The following is a 15,934-nucleotide window of genomic DNA, read 5'->3' as shown; positions in this document are numbered from 1 at the left end:
AATACACCCAATTACCTTCTGCAAATTGTCTATCAGTCATGTGTTGATTAGCTAAGGAAACCATTTTCTGTTGAGCTCTAGTGATGTGAAACTTAAGCAACTCAACCTTGAGTTCTCTAGTGATGAGACTTCTGTCCACCTCTTCTTCTGCTGCATCTCCTGGAACATATGAGATGTGAATCGGTAGGGGTTGGCCATAAAGGGCTTCATAGGGTGTAGTTTGCATAGCTGATAGAATCGTGGTATTATACCACCATTCAGTAAGTGACAAAAATTTGACCCAATCTTTTTGACTGTGAGCACAAAAACACCTCAGATAGGTTTCCACTGTTCTATTAAGTACCTCTGTTTGCCCATCTATTTGAGGATGGTAAGCCGTGGAGGTACTTAGAGTCACACCCTGTATTGCAAACAAATCTTGCCAAACTTTGCTCATAAATATTGGATCCCTGTCACTGATGATGTTCTCTGGCATCCTATGTAACTTGAAAATTTGATCTAGGTACAACTGAGCTACAAAACTTGTTATATATGGATGAGCAATTGCCAAAAAATGCCCATGTTTGGTAAGCCTACCAACCACCACTAATATAGTAGTTTTACCTATGGATTTAGGTAAACCATCTATGAAATCCATACTTACACTAGCCCATGCTGTAGATGGTATTTGCAATGGTTGGAGTAAGCCTGGATAAGCAGCACTATCATACTTACTTCTCTGACAAGTTGCACAGCTCTTCACAAATTTAGTCACATCTTCTTTCAAGCCCTTCCAATAGAACAAACTTGAGATCTTCTTGTAAGTGTTTTCGATCCCTGAGTGACCACCAATAGGTTTTGCATGCCATATCTGCAGAATCTCTTCTTTCAGTGCTGGATCATCCCCCACAACCAACTTTCCCTTCCTTCTTAATTGCTGGTTAACAAAAGTAAACTCCTTAACCCCCTCTTTCTAAGATTGTATCTTCCTCAGAATCTTCTTGATGATAAGACCTTAATCCCAACTACATCTAATCCTATCAAATAACTCAGTGATTCCAGGAGTTAATACCATGGCTGCTACTTCTCCCAATTGAACTCTTGATAGTGAATCTGCGGCCTTATTTTCCCTTTTCTTTTTGTATTGAATCTCAAAGTAAAACTGGATTAATTTAGCAATCCATTTCATCTGTGAACCAGTGTGTAACTTCTGATCCAATAAAAGCTTTAATGCCTTTTGATCAGTCTTAACAACGAACTTCCTTCTCGTCAAGTACTGTGCCCATTTAGTTACAGCTAGCACTAAATCTAGAAGCTCCTTGTCATATACAGACAATCCTTGATACCTTCTAGATAATCCCTTGCCAAAATAAGCTATAGTATGGCCTTCTTGCATTAATACAACTCCCATTACATAATCACATGCATCTGTTTCCACAATGAAAACAGCTGAATTGTTAGGTAAAGCTAAAACAGGTGCTGATGTTAATGCATCCTTCAACTCCTCAAAAACTTGGGATGCTCTTTCATTTCATTGGAACCCATCTTTCTTCAACTGATCAGTGAGGGGCCTACTGATGATCCCATAGTGCCTAATAAACCTCCTATAGTACCCTGCTAGTCCAAGAAACCCTCTTAGCTTCCTTATATTTTTGGGTAATGGCCACTTTCTGACTGCATCAACCTTCTTTGGATCAGTCGATACTCCTTCAGCTGAGATTAAATAGCCCAAATACTCTACTCTCTTAGCTCCAAATGAGCATTTAGATTGTTTTACACACAACTTATGCTTCACTAGTAGCTCAGATATTATTCTGAGATGCTCCAAGTGTTCAGATAAGCTCTAGCTGAACACTAGGATGTCATCAAAGAACACCAGTATAAACTTCCTGAGATGTTCCTTAAACACATGGTTCATTAAGCCTTGGAAACATGAGGGAGCATTAGATAGCCCAAAGGGCATAACCAAGTACTCATAGTGTCCTGCATGTGTTCTAAAGGCTGTTTTTGCAATATCTTCCTTAGCCATCCTTATTTGATGATAGCCTGATCTCAAGTCTATTTTAGAGTAGATGTTAGAGCCTCCCAATTCTTCCAACAACTCCTCTATAATTCAAATTAGAAACTTGTCTTTAATTGTTGCCTTGTTGAGCCCTCTATAGTCTACACACAATCTCTAACTACCATCTTTCTTGCCCACTAACACCACAAGGGAAGCATAAGGGCTGAAACTGGGTTGTATTATCCCTTGCTTTATTATCTCATCCACTAACTTGTCAATTACATCCTTATGTGCAGATGAATACCTGTATGGTCTCATGTTTACAGGATTGCTACCAACTTCAAGAGGTATCTTGTGATCAAAATACCCTCTTGAAGGTGGCAGTCCTTTAGGTTTAGCAAACAGTTGAGGGTACTCCTTAGTGAGGGCTAAAATTTCCTCTGGAACTGCTGCTTCTAAACCTTCTTCTCCACTTATTGGGCTCACTCTGATCATGAACAACTGCCCTCCACCTATAGCCATTTTCTCTAGCTTCTTAGCTTTCACTATTTTAACCTTGTCTACCACTCCTTTCAACACACACTCTTGTCCTTGATAGTGGTAGCCCAAAGTTAATTTTTGAAAGTTCATCTTCAAATCACCTAAAGGAAGTAACCACTGCACCCCTAAGATTATATCACATGATTTGAGGGGTATCAATAAAAAATCATCACTGTATAAGACACCATGTATCATCCAGGAGAAGGATTTGCACAACTCTTTAGTGTATCTGTCATGTCCATCAACTACATTAATGGCATGTGACCTAACCGTTTGAATGTCAACTTTCATTTCTCTAGCTATCCCTTCATCCATGAAATTATGCGATCTTCCAAGATCAATTAGCATCTGCAATGATCTCTTTTGACAATACCCTTCCACTCTCAGGGTGTGGTAAGTGGGAATTCCATAAAGTGCATGTACTGAAATCTCACACACTTCACCTTGTTCTTCCTCTTTTTCCTGCTCAGGGTCATCCACCTCCCCCACATCCTCTTCACTACTTCTCTCTTTTTCCTCCACCTTCAACAAGTACAGTGACTTTGCCCCACCACATTTGTGCTCGGAAAAGAACTCTTCATCACAAAAAACATAATCCCTTCTGCCTCCTCTCATTCATCTCAGCAGAAGTTAACTTCCTACTGTTGTTTTTGTTCAAGTTAAGAGGTGCTTCCTTCTTGGTCTGAGAGTAATACTTCCTAGTCCTAACTCCTTTATGGAAAGACTGATATGATCTTCCCTTGAATTGAGAACCACCAGTAAAAGCATTGGGTTTAGTAAGCTTCAGCTGAGCTTGGACTTGAACTTCAGTGTTCCTAGCCAACTGGTAAGCTTGAGGAAGAGAAAATGGTCTATGGTTCTTAACAGTATAACCTATCTCAGGCTTCAGCCCAGTGATGAAGGCACTAATAGCATACTCAGGTAAAATAGAAAGTCTAGTCATAATCTTATCAAACTCATTTATGTAATCCTTCACAGATCCAGTTTGTCTCACCATCTTAAGCTCAGCCATGGGATCTTTATACTCAGTCCTAAATCTGTCTATAAGAGCATACATATACTCCTCCCAAGTGGGGTAGGGTAAGTGTTGTCTACTCCTGATGTAAGCTAAATGCCATTTTATAGCAAACCCATCAAAGTGTAGGGCAACAACTCTCACCCTTTGGTTGTAGGGAACTTCATCAAGAGAGAAAAACTGGTCTACCTTGTAAGTCCAAGATCTGAGACTTGTTCCATCAAACCTTAGAAACTCTATCTTGGATAATCTCGACAAAGGATGAGTAAAGTGACCATTAACAGGTGTTTGTGCTGTTACTCCTCCCCATACCCCAACCGGTGCTTGTCCCTGATATCCTCTATAATGCATCTGATTAGAAGTTCCTGTAGGAGCCTGATATGGAGCTGATATCCCAGCTCCCATTTGACCAGCAGATCCAGCTACTGTGGTGGGGTTTTGGTACCCAAGTGGTGTTTGGAACTGAGGTAAGGACCCAATTCCCATTTGATAACCAGTAGGTGTCACCATAGTAGATAGACCTCCTAAACGAGATACAGAAACCCAAGTCATTGGCTGACCTGAAGGAGTGTAGATCTCACCCAAACCTTCATTTTTCTCTGTTCCTTTTCCCTTCTCATGCATTCATTCAACACCCAAGGATTCCTTAAGCTCAGCAAAAGATCTCTCTTGTTGTTCCTCCATTCTGTTTTGCCTAACAGAGAAATTTGCTAGCTCCACAGTCATTTTGTCTAGCATGTCTTTGATTTCCTTAATGTTATTAGACATGGTTCCCCCACAGAGCTCAAGAAAGTGCTCTGATACCAAATGTTGTGAGTTAAGGAAGAAGAAACAGTAAACAACAATAAAACAGTGATAGGGAAATAGGATAAAGATAAAAAGAACAGCTATTCTATATTTAGCTAAGCATTCTCATTCATTAATCCAAAACAAAGACTGTACAATGCTTAAATAGCCAATAGAAAGAGTGGAGTACAAGCTGCAGCTGGCTTTCCTAGTACTAAAAATTAAATGCCCTTCAGTGGACCTAAAAGTGCCCAATCACTCAAACATAGCTGGCAATTGCAACATAATCGAAACTTGAACTTAAAACCTATTGGGACTAAATTATAAATAAACTAGAGCTGAATTATTTAAGCTTCTAACTAACATAACTACCAGGTTCATGCTCCAAAGCCTGAAGTACTACTCTTCACAACTTTCGAACCTCATTCTTGCATAGAGAGATAAACATAACCCCTCTATTTAAAGGGAATTTACTCCTAGTCTGAGTAAAAGACAGATGCTTCAAATCTTAATAGATATCAAAATAAATCTTGATAGACATTCACTATAACGTAAATACATTTATACGAAGTTTCTATTTTTTTTTACATATGATCGTTATGGTCAATTATTTACTATATATTACTTAATTAACTTAAAAAAAATAAAGGTGACCGAAAATATCGTTTAAACATAAATTTATATTTTCTACATATGACCGTTATGGTCAACAAATTATTATAAATTTTCTAAATCAGATAAGTAAAAAAATTTGATCAACGTGTAAAAATAAAATTTATATTTTCAACATACGACCGGTATGGTCAACTGATTATTTAAATTTACTAATAAGGTAAAAAAATAATGTTGAACAAATTAACATGTAAAAGTAAAGTTCATATTTTTCACCTACTACTATTACGGATAACAAAACCACACTCCGACCAATTAACATGAACACACTTCTTCGTACTAATATTCTACCCATTTCGCATCTTTCATATTTTTCTATCTAAGGTCATGTCGTCCTCAATAATCTGTAACAATTCCATATTATGTCTAATCATATTCCTTCGTTGTTTTTTTTATTTACCTCAATCGCATCTGATTTATTCTAGAACCAAACTCTCAGAGACTCACACCTCGCACTAGTGCATCCGCGCACCTCCTCATCACATGTCCGAACCATTCTTAACCTTACTTCCAGCATTTTGGCTTCCACATGAGTCACTTGCACATTGTCTCGAATAAACTCGTTTCTAATCCTAATCTTTTCTAGTAAATTAAAGTTCACATATTCATCGTAACATCCTCAACTCCGCCACCTTCATATTTTGTACGTGAGAGTTCTTGATTAGCCAACACTCTGCCCCTATACAATATAGTTGGTCTAATTGTGATACGGGAAAAACAATGGAAACACGAAACAACTCCAAAACAGTCCATTAATCTTAAGGGTTTGAGGACTAAGATGGAGACCACTCTCGGATTCACTACAACAACAACAATACGAGATAATAACGGTGCATTTGACACCAAAAACAGCAGCAACACAATGATAACAAGATGAACAAATTTCGGATTCAAGAAGGACACAAAACAGTTCGCTATGAATCTACAAAGTGCAATAAGATAGAGATAAATAGATAGACCAAATGAGGGAATAATATTAACAACCCAAGAATTGTTACACTCAATATTCTGAATGCGAGCCTCCATTTCATCCACCATGCACTAATACAGTAAGGGACATTCTCGTCAATCTCACTATTTCCTTAGATCATAGACTCAAAACATTGAAAACTATTTTCTCTAAAATGACATGGGTAGAGTAGACATTGCAACGGATAATGTTGGGGCAAGTTAAGGGATGTGAACAATCTTCATCCAAATAAATTTTCATAAAGTTCATAACTGGATAGAAGAATTTAAATTAGTTACATAATATTCCTCTTCTTAACAATAACCCCGACCCAAATACATGTGAATATATGTCTTAACCCCTCATATACATGGAGACACATGCTATAATACCCGAAATTCATGCGCATCCAAATCATGTATTCGGTCGTCTTAACATGTATTCCCATGTAACAAAAAGGTTACGTGTCTACTATATATCTGCGACTACACAATATGTTGTATTTGTGTCATTTTTTAATGGCATATTATGAAATAATAAAACTTATGAGAAAGGGATGTGTGATGTGTCATTGTGATGGATAAAGGCCCACCAAGCCCATATCTAATTACCAACAAATCCATCAAAACCCTAACTATTAGGCCCAATCCATTAATCTCCCATCTATAAATCTCTCAAAACCCTAATACAACCCCTTCTCCCACTGCCGCTCTTCCCTTTTTCCCTTTCCCCATTTTGCCCCGCTGCCGCCGCCTACAAAATGACAACCAGATTCAAGAAGAACAGGAAGAAGCGTGGCCACGTCAGCGCCGGTCACGGGCGTATCGGCAAACACCGTAAGCATCCCGGAGGACGAGGTAACGCCGGAGGTATGCACCATCATCGGATTCTCTTCGACAAGTACCATCCTGGTTACTTTGGTAAAGTTGGTATGCGTTACTTCCACAAATTGCGTAACAAATTCTACTGTCCAACTGTTAACGTTGACAAGCTATGGTCACTTATTCCACAAGAAGTGAAAGATAAGGCGGTTGCTAACAAAGGCAGTGCTGCTCCGTTGATTGATGTTACTCAGTTTGGGTATTTTAAGGTTTTGGGTAAAGGTGTTTTGCCTACTGGACAACCAGTTGTTGTGAAGGCTAAGTTGGTTTCCAAGAATGCTGAGAAGAAAATTAAGGAAAATGGCGGTGCTGTTGTTCTTACTGCTTAGTTTTTTGTTAAAGTTAATGTTTTTGATTAGTTAATGGAGATTTGAGTACTTGGGATTTTACTTGTTTGAAATACTTTTGACATGTTTTGATTTAATGAGATATTGTTCTTTAAAGCACCTATTGAATGCTACAGTTATGTTTATAATCTGCTTTATGTCTGAATGCTATTTTGTCAAAGTTTGCGTTGATGATATTGCTCGTGCTAGTGTTTGAGTTGAATAGATCTGAAGTAATTGTACTTTAAATAGAATTGATCTTGCACCAGGTTTTCCTATTTGTTTTCCTTCTGATGTAGGTTCGTCTTTATCATCTGAACTATTAAGACTAGCATACTAGGTATGTTGTTGTTGAGCTATAATTAAGACTAACCTTTTCAGAATGTGCTTCTTTTGCTGTGGTGGTTTCCTTTTGTCACTGAGATCCTGAGGTCAAGAATTTTGGTAGATTTTTAGGACTTTTGGTCTTGTATACCATTATGTTGTTGGGTATCCTGTATAGTATATTATTTAGCTGATCGGCAACTGCCTCTCATTTTGTATGAGGGTAATGGTAAGGTCCGGGTACGCCGTGTTTGAATTGTGTTGATTTTAAGGTGCTTTGAATGAGGCTTTGAGTAGTTTGAGTTGTAGGAAATGTGATAATCTTGTCAAGTTTTTTATTTGCGAGCTTGATGATATGTGCTAACACAGCTCATACATAAAACTGGAATTTAATACACCCTTTTTGCTTCTCGTTTGTAATATTATGTGGAATCTCTTCTGTTGTATGGGGATTTATGCAAATGCCCTCGACTTCTAGGGAGTGACAACTTATGGGGGATAGAATCAAATGTTAGTGAGTAGTGTTGGGTTGGGAGGGATATGTTCTTTTTTATGGTTTTTTTGTATGATCAGAATTAGTTCTGCATCTATGGCGTTAAAAAGATTAGATTGTTGAAAGAGTAAAATGCAAATTGGGATAGTATTTTAGAATCCTACCGGAGATAAGAATGCTATTTGTGAAGATTATTTATTGTGTCCAAGCCATAGCTTTAATGGTTGTGTATATGTAGTTCTAAAGATGTTTTGGAGTGTGAAAGGAAGAGAGTTTGACTATGTAGAAGAGAAGGAAGTAGCGGACTTTGTCTTTTGATTGATTACGAAAAGAAATGAATGTGATTGCATATGTAATAGAGATAGAGAAGAGAGTTCACTTTTGGATTAAGATGTAACCTTTGTTTTGTTTATGAATTGATGTGTGGTTTTTTGTCTTCTTGTCGACCTATCTATCATTTCTTTTATGCTCGTCTCCTGTTCATTCTTAAAAGTAAATCTAGTTGATCTTCGTTTTATCATAAAAGAAGATTAAGGTGTTTTAAGTGTCTCCCCATCTTTGTTTGTCTGCAGTTTCACCAAATGTTCTCAAAAACCTCTTTTATTATTAGTACTCCTGTGGATGTAACTAAAAATAGATGATATTGTGGTTTCATTTTGCATTTTATTCTAATTGAGCAATGGGATGACTAGGGTCTGCTGTTTACTTATATATTAGTATCTCTTTAGTATATGGTATTTTGTTTGTTGTCTTGAGATTATGGTTGATGACTTTTCTCGTTTGCATGATAAGAGCTGGTTCTCAGAAAACCTTTTTTGAAGATGAATGAATGATGTTTTAAAAAAACGAGTCTCAGTTTTCTCAAACCATTCTTCATAATGTTAACAATTGCACAGCAAATAATGGCTAGTAAGTCGTAAGACGATGACAAATATCTAAAGAGGTTTTTAATAAGACCCTCGGGTGAAGTAACGCATATAATAAAATCAGGAATGTAAAGCAAATACAATAGCAAGGAAATCATGTTCAAAACAATTAAGAAGAGAACTAGCAGTAACGATGGATGGTACGATTAAGATAAATTTTAGCTTACCCAAGTTGAGGTGATGGAAGTGTAATTAGTTGCCTCATATTGGGCCTTTTGGTTTATTATGTGGCCATAAAGATGACCTTACTCCCATTCCGATGCAATCAATATTCCTTCTGTTTGACAAACTTTTAAAGAAATAAATAAAATGATAAATTCAATGTAAATATGATGAAATCACCCAAGGTTTGTGTAATTAATTCAGACCGTTTTCTGTAGGCATGAAAATATGCTTCTTCGGTACAAATTTGACAATGCCCAGTGGGAGTAACATCTCCATATGCTCCTGCTATATTTCCAACATATCTCCTCTATTCAAATTCATTATAGCTTTTACATCCAAAACCAAAACTATAGAATAGAAATGATGCAAATTTGTTTTGATTTTTCTAAACCACCTTGGTGGCTAGTATTTTATAAACGTAAAAGATATACATAAACAAAGGTGGAAGCATGATATTCGACCTCACTATTAAATTTAAAATAGAATCCTAAAGCATGAAGTTCGCAGTGTGTACGGTCAATTCGCACGAATTAAAATAGGTTAAGAAACTGTGGAAGTGTAACCCCGCCACTAAATGGATGTGGTTGTTCTTCTCTTAATCAAACATCTCGATTTCGAGCTCTTGGTATGAATAAATCTATACTAGGGAGCGTTTCCGATCTCTTGGATGAGCCATGTCCGGGGGAAATCCGACCTAGTTAGGCTCTGATGCGGGTATCTAACACCAAATGAAAGGAAGGGCAGATGAAAAGTGGTAATGAATTTAAAGACTCTTAAATACTATGTTAACTACTACATTTGTTGCTTCATGCTTATTTCACTCAATTAAATTCACTAAACGTGATAGAGATAAACTTTTCATTTTATGTTTGTCGCTTGTTCAAATCACAAGTTGTAAGAACTTCTCATTTTATGTTTGTTGAAATACTTTACAATCACACAACATATTTATCGCTTGTTTGAATCACAAGTTACAAGAAAATTCTTTTATTTTTAAATTTTGTGCATAATCAAAGACTTTTACGTAAATTAGGGCAGAGAAAGTAAACATTTCGCCTTAAAAAACAAACAAACAAGAATTATAAATTGAGATGGGTGTTCAACCACTTTGACTGTCTCATGGTTTATGGACGTTCATGAAATGACAAAACACTAAAACAGATACTTCTACATTTTATAGGAAAGTGATGACGCCCTTAATTTCTTCTCCTACCTGGAGGAACAATAAATAAATTACGTTTAGCCTTGAGTTGTGTAGTAGATATAGAGTTGCCAGAAGAGTTTAAAACAATTATTTGAGTACAAAATATTAGACAAACAAAATGAGGGAAAAAAATAATAAAAGGTCTTAATCATCACTACTAAAGACAAACTTAATTATATGTTGAAGCCAAGATATAGTGGGAGAGTAGGTGATGGAGGTTGCAATTGTCCTGTTCAATGATATGAGTAATAATATTCGGCGATAACTGATCAGCAACCTAGATTGAAATGAATGAGCACTTATATATATATATATATATATATATATATACTTTTTTTTTTTGGAAACTCCAGAAAAACCCACAGCTGCTACACCTTCTGCCCTTCGGGTGAGCACTGTGTGCGCACTGGGTAAATTCCTCACTGTGCAATAGCTCGCAAACCACATAGGAGATGTAAATCGTACTAGATAAACCCCGTGCGACGAGCTCGATTGAGAAGATATTAGGGATGGGTCGAACCCACGACCTCTGCTATGGGAAGCACTTATATATTATTGTGTAACTATTGCTTATATTAAAAGGGTCATTTCTTATTTCCTGGCTTCCAACGCTCGTGAGTAAATAAAAAATATTGTCGACTATATTTATATATAACTTAAGAGACAGACCAAGAATTTAAGTTTTATGGGTTCAATATTAAGATTTTTGACATTGAATTCATTATAAACTTATGCATCACATCAAAAGTATTGACTCGGATAAACCTAATATAACTAAGGACTATATCCATTAGGGGTGTGCAAAAATCAAATTAACCTACAAATCGAACTGAAAAAATTGTTATTGGTTTATCGGTATCAGGTTATTGGGTTAACGATTTTAGAAATTTTTTTTATTGGGATATCGGTTCGATTTTCGATTTTAACGTTTTAGTTAATAGTTAAAACGATAACCAGATAAGATTCTATGAAAATTATATTCTTATCCCTAGTTATATATACAATAAGAACTTTGTATTTTAAATACATACACTATCGTTTTTTGCATTTAGTAATTGTTATCTTAGTGTTGTTCTTTCCTTTATAAACTTGTTGGCTTGTTGGGTTTCCACCCATTAATATAAACTATAAACCTACATTTATTTTCTTTTGTGAGAGATCTATATCGATTGCTACTACTGTATTTAAGTTCGTTACTTAACCAAAATGAAAACAAGTTTGTTTTAGTAATAATGTATTTGAATTTGTTTCTACTTGTACTTTGTTGAGGTTTTTATGCATGAAGGTAGTGCATACATGAACATATGAAAATAAGAAGAGAAGGTGAAAAGAATAAAGAAGCATTTTCTTATCGGTTTAACCGATAAACCGAATCGTTAAAGATCAAAATCGATAACAAATATTTTATTGATTTGGTTATCGGTTTAGCATGTTGACAAATCGAAAACTGATAAATCGAATCGATAATATAGAAAACTGAACTGAATCTGACCGAACCGACCGATGCACACTCCTAATATCCACCTCTGGTGGGGCATAGGGTGTAGGAATGGTTAATCAGCTTAATTTTCAAAAATTTTGATCGACTAAATATGAGAAAACTCGAAACTCTTTTCCAAAAATATTTCTTCCATACCAAACGCATCCTAAATCTTTTCTGAAACAAATACCAAATGAATAAAGCAAATTAAACTACAGAAAAAAATGCAATCACTATATTTAATTTTACTATCTTTTAATTATTTGGGTTTGTTGCCATTCGTGTCATAGATAAGCTCACGATGGTCACTTTGATGTGTCATATGTATCTTTGGTTGCGGGGTTTGTAATTGTAAATCAATAATATATGGTGCTTAATCTAGGTTGTTGAATAAATTAGAATTACAACTGTGAAGTGGTTGAAACGTAATCAGAATATATAAAGCAAGAATATGCTGCATGGAAAGTATTTAAACAAAAAATGCCGGTGGGACAAAAGAATATGATTTAGGAAATATTAATTAGACAGATTAAAGAACGTTATCGTTCATTATCTTCATACATAAAAGGAGGCGGGCATAGGTGGAGCTATAGTTTCGTCTATAAACTTGACATAATTCAATAGTTTTAGTTCAAACTAATACTATATATATATTTAATCCAGAACCTATAATCTTATTTCTTATTGTACATGTTTTCCAGTAATCATGTTGTTATTATGTACTGATGTCAAACTATTAGTACAATATTACCAATTATTACGAAATCATTAATTAATCAACAATCTTGATTATTTGGCTAGCTAGTTTTGGCGTTTTTCATTAATCACGTTATTATGTGTACTGCAATCAATCTTGACAAATTAAAATAATGTTGAATTTTAGCTAAGAGAAAATACATAAACACCTCCTTGATCTTGTTCGAGTTTTTCAAAAAGACACCTAAACTTTACTTTCGACTTATTACCCCACGAATCTTAATTAAGTCTTTGCAAATACATCATTTTTCGCTGAATTTCAGTCACAAGAAAGAGGGTGAATGCACGCACCAATCAGATGCTGCCACGTGTTAAATAATTTAATTTCATATTTTATTTATATTTTTAAATAAAGTTTTCCTTTTTATTTTATTTATCACCCCACCCCACCAATCAGATGGTGTAATTGATGTTGTTGTTGCTCTAATTGATGTTCTTGTTGAGTTATGGTGATGAAGAAGGGGATTGCGGGGTAGGGGGTGGGAGGTGGGAGGCGTATGAAATAATTTTACAAAAAGTAAATATTTTTTTTTTTAAAATAAATTATATATCACAATATTTACACGCGAAAACTTTTAATTGATAGAAAAAATCAATTTTGAGTCTTTTCACGCGCGTGTATACACGCAAAGGGTCAAAATGGTTTATTTACAACGATTTAAGTGAGATTCGTGATGTAATAGATTGAGAATAAAGTTTAAATGTCTTTTTGAAAAACTCGGACAATATCATGACGTTTTTATGTATTTTCTCTTTAGCTAACTACATATATGTACTACATTGACATATAAAATTATTTATATTGTCAGTAAATTTAGCTTATGTTGCAACCGATGATTTTCTGGTGCAATATTAGTGCCTATAATTAAGGAGTGCTATATAGTAAAGCACTATTATATTTACTTAATTTACAATTTATTCGTATCCAAGGTTAGAAGATCTTTTCTTTTAGTTATATAATGTGCTATCACAGTAAATCCATAAATAAAACATATTGTATACATATATATTTTTAATTAGATTTTTAAAAATTAAAAAAAAAACATTATAAGTTGTAAATCTTTTCATATTAGTATAATGATAACATTGATAAATAATCTCTATAAGTTGTAAATCTTTTCATATTAGTATAATGATAACATTGATAAATAATCTCAATTTGCAAAGAGAGATCGAGGAATCGTTGGTGTCCTGGACTATTGGCACTTGGTGATTGTTTTTATATTGCTGATCTACGAATGTTGTTAGTATTAATTAATAATTACACATTGAAAATGATATAGTAATGTATTTTAATATACATATTACATTAAATAAAGTATAAAACAAGCATGATTAAACATGTGAGGACAAAAATAAAATACAATAGTATATAATTAATTATTATGGGGAAGTAAACAGAAAAAGGGGTCGCATAAAAACACGATTGGATAAACTGAAAACCAACCACTCTTAACTCTACTATAAGTATGGGATTATTTTATAATTGATAACTTCTTGCTTTTCTACGACATAAAATACTTTCAATTATATTTAACTTATTAAAATGATTTAACATTTGAAAGTGAAAGTATCTATATCTATATCTATATCTATAATATATTAAAAATGTGAAGGATCTTAAAAATGTTGTTTGAACTTTTTGACCTTCATTAAAAGTCTTTATTTTAGATAAAATCGTCTTTTCATTATTTTTTCTTAATATTTAACAGTTGAAAATTAATTAAATATATATATAGTAAAACCTTTTCTTATTAGAAGTCATCAGAATTAATGACAACTAATATTTTTTCAATTAATTTAAGAATTCTAAATCAACTAAATTTGATTTTAAGAAGATTTAAAAAATTTAAAAATAAATATAAAAGCGTTAGAATAAGAAAAAATTAAGAAGTATCAAATCTTCAAAAGTTTTAAGTACGTAATAAGAATGTAATTAATAATTTTGTAAAGACTTAACTTTAAAAATAAGGAAATATTTTAAATACAGAAAAAAAAATTATTTGAAACTTTTTGTGGTAATATATATATATATGTGTGTGTGATCACACTAAAATAGATGTTTATATTTTCATTATTATATTAAAGTGTGAAGAATCTTTAAAAAATAATTTAAATTTTTACACTTTATTAAAAATCTCGTACGAAAAAACACATACGATTAAACTAGCTATCACCAGTAATATGTACTCATAAATTAATCATATGATTTAATCGACATAATTACAAATCAATAAGTAATATGTGGACCAAAGTTAAATAAAAAGCTAACACTAATCTCATTTCTAAATGACAAGTTTGTTTGGAATTGCAATTACGACATCAAATTCCACTTGGCAAAATGTGATAGGCATTTCATACAGGTTTTGTCTACCACGTCATACTTGAGTCTCACACAAAATAAAAATTTTCAATTCTACTTGATTAAATGTGAGACATTTCTTACAAGTTTTATCTGCTACGTCATATTTGGGTCTCACACAAAATAAAATTTTTCAAATTGCAAGGAAATAAAGTGGGAGTGTTACGTTACATTGTAGAATGTCCATGTGTCTAACTAGCAGACGTGCTTTCCTTTGTATTAGGCATAAAGCCTTATCATCATCCACCTTTTGTTAGTGGATAAATTTCCATTTTGCTTCTTAAGCTATAAATAGCCATAAAAAGTTAATGATAGAAATAAGAGTAGATCACTACTATTACTTTTCTTGTGCACTTTCACTTTCTTTTAGTTAATTTTATATCACGTTATTAGCACGAGCCTCTGCAAAAACTTTTTGATAATATTTAAAGGCTAGTGTTTATTTTTTTAAATAATGTCTAATATTTTCAAATTCAGATTTAGTGCCCTAGATATATCGGACAAAACTTATATAGGGCACTAGATGCCGAAATGCATTTAAATGCAATGGATCTAGCAGACACCATAAAAAATGACAATAAGTCATCAAATCAAGATAAGGTCAAGGCCATGATATTTTTTCATCATCATCTTGACGAAGGTTTAAAAATGAAATACCTCACGATTAAAGATCCCTTTATATTGTAAAGCAATTTAAAAGAAAGATACGATCACCTGAAGATGATCATTTTTCCACAAGCTCGTTATGAATGGACCCATTTAAGATTGCAAGATTTTAAGAATATAATTGCTTATAATTCTGCGATGTTTAGAATTAACTCGCAGTTTAATTTATATGGAAAAGATTTCATAGATCACGACATGTTAGAAAAAACATTCTCTACTTTTTCCGCCTCGAGTATGCTCCTGCAGCAGCATTATCGAGAAATAAGATTTAAAAAATATTCTAAATTGATTTATCATCTTCTTATTACTGAACAACACAATAATCTTTTAATGAGAAATCATGAAAGTCGACCTGCTGGTACTGCTCCATTCCCAAAAGTAAATGCTGTAAATTTTCGTCCAACTAGG

At 34.0% G+C, this 15,934-nt stretch overlaps 1 protein-coding gene across 1 annotated transcript; it reads left to right on the top strand.

Annotated features, from left to right (window-relative positions):
* The first annotated feature begins 6,454 nt into the window (after positions 1-6,454).
* Positions 6,455-7,270, top strand: LOC107875893 (60S ribosomal protein L27a-3). Its single transcript, XM_016722774.2, has one exon. It carries the CDS (start codon positions 6,704-6,706, stop codon positions 7,151-7,153), a length of 450 nt encoding a protein of 149 aa, XP_016578260.1. The 5' UTR covers positions 6,455-6,703; the 3' UTR covers positions 7,154-7,270.
* Positions 7,271-15,934: the final 8,664 nt, after the last annotated feature.

This window comes from Capsicum annuum, chromosome 6 (genome assembly GCF_002878395.1).
Source record: "Capsicum annuum cultivar UCD-10X-F1 chromosome 6, UCD10Xv1.1, whole genome shotgun sequence".
In the NCBI taxonomy this organism is placed as follows: domain Eukaryota; kingdom Viridiplantae; phylum Streptophyta; class Magnoliopsida; order Solanales; family Solanaceae; genus Capsicum; species Capsicum annuum.
The sequence above is the reverse complement of the archived record's forward strand: the minus strand, read 5'-3'. Positions and strand labels throughout refer to the sequence as shown.

What these genes read in the sequence shown, in the direction of transcription:
- LOC107875893 (XM_016722774.2), top strand. Translation starts at nt 6,704, where the DNA reads ATGACAACCAGATTCAAGAAGAACAGGAAGAAGCGTGGCCACGTCAGC.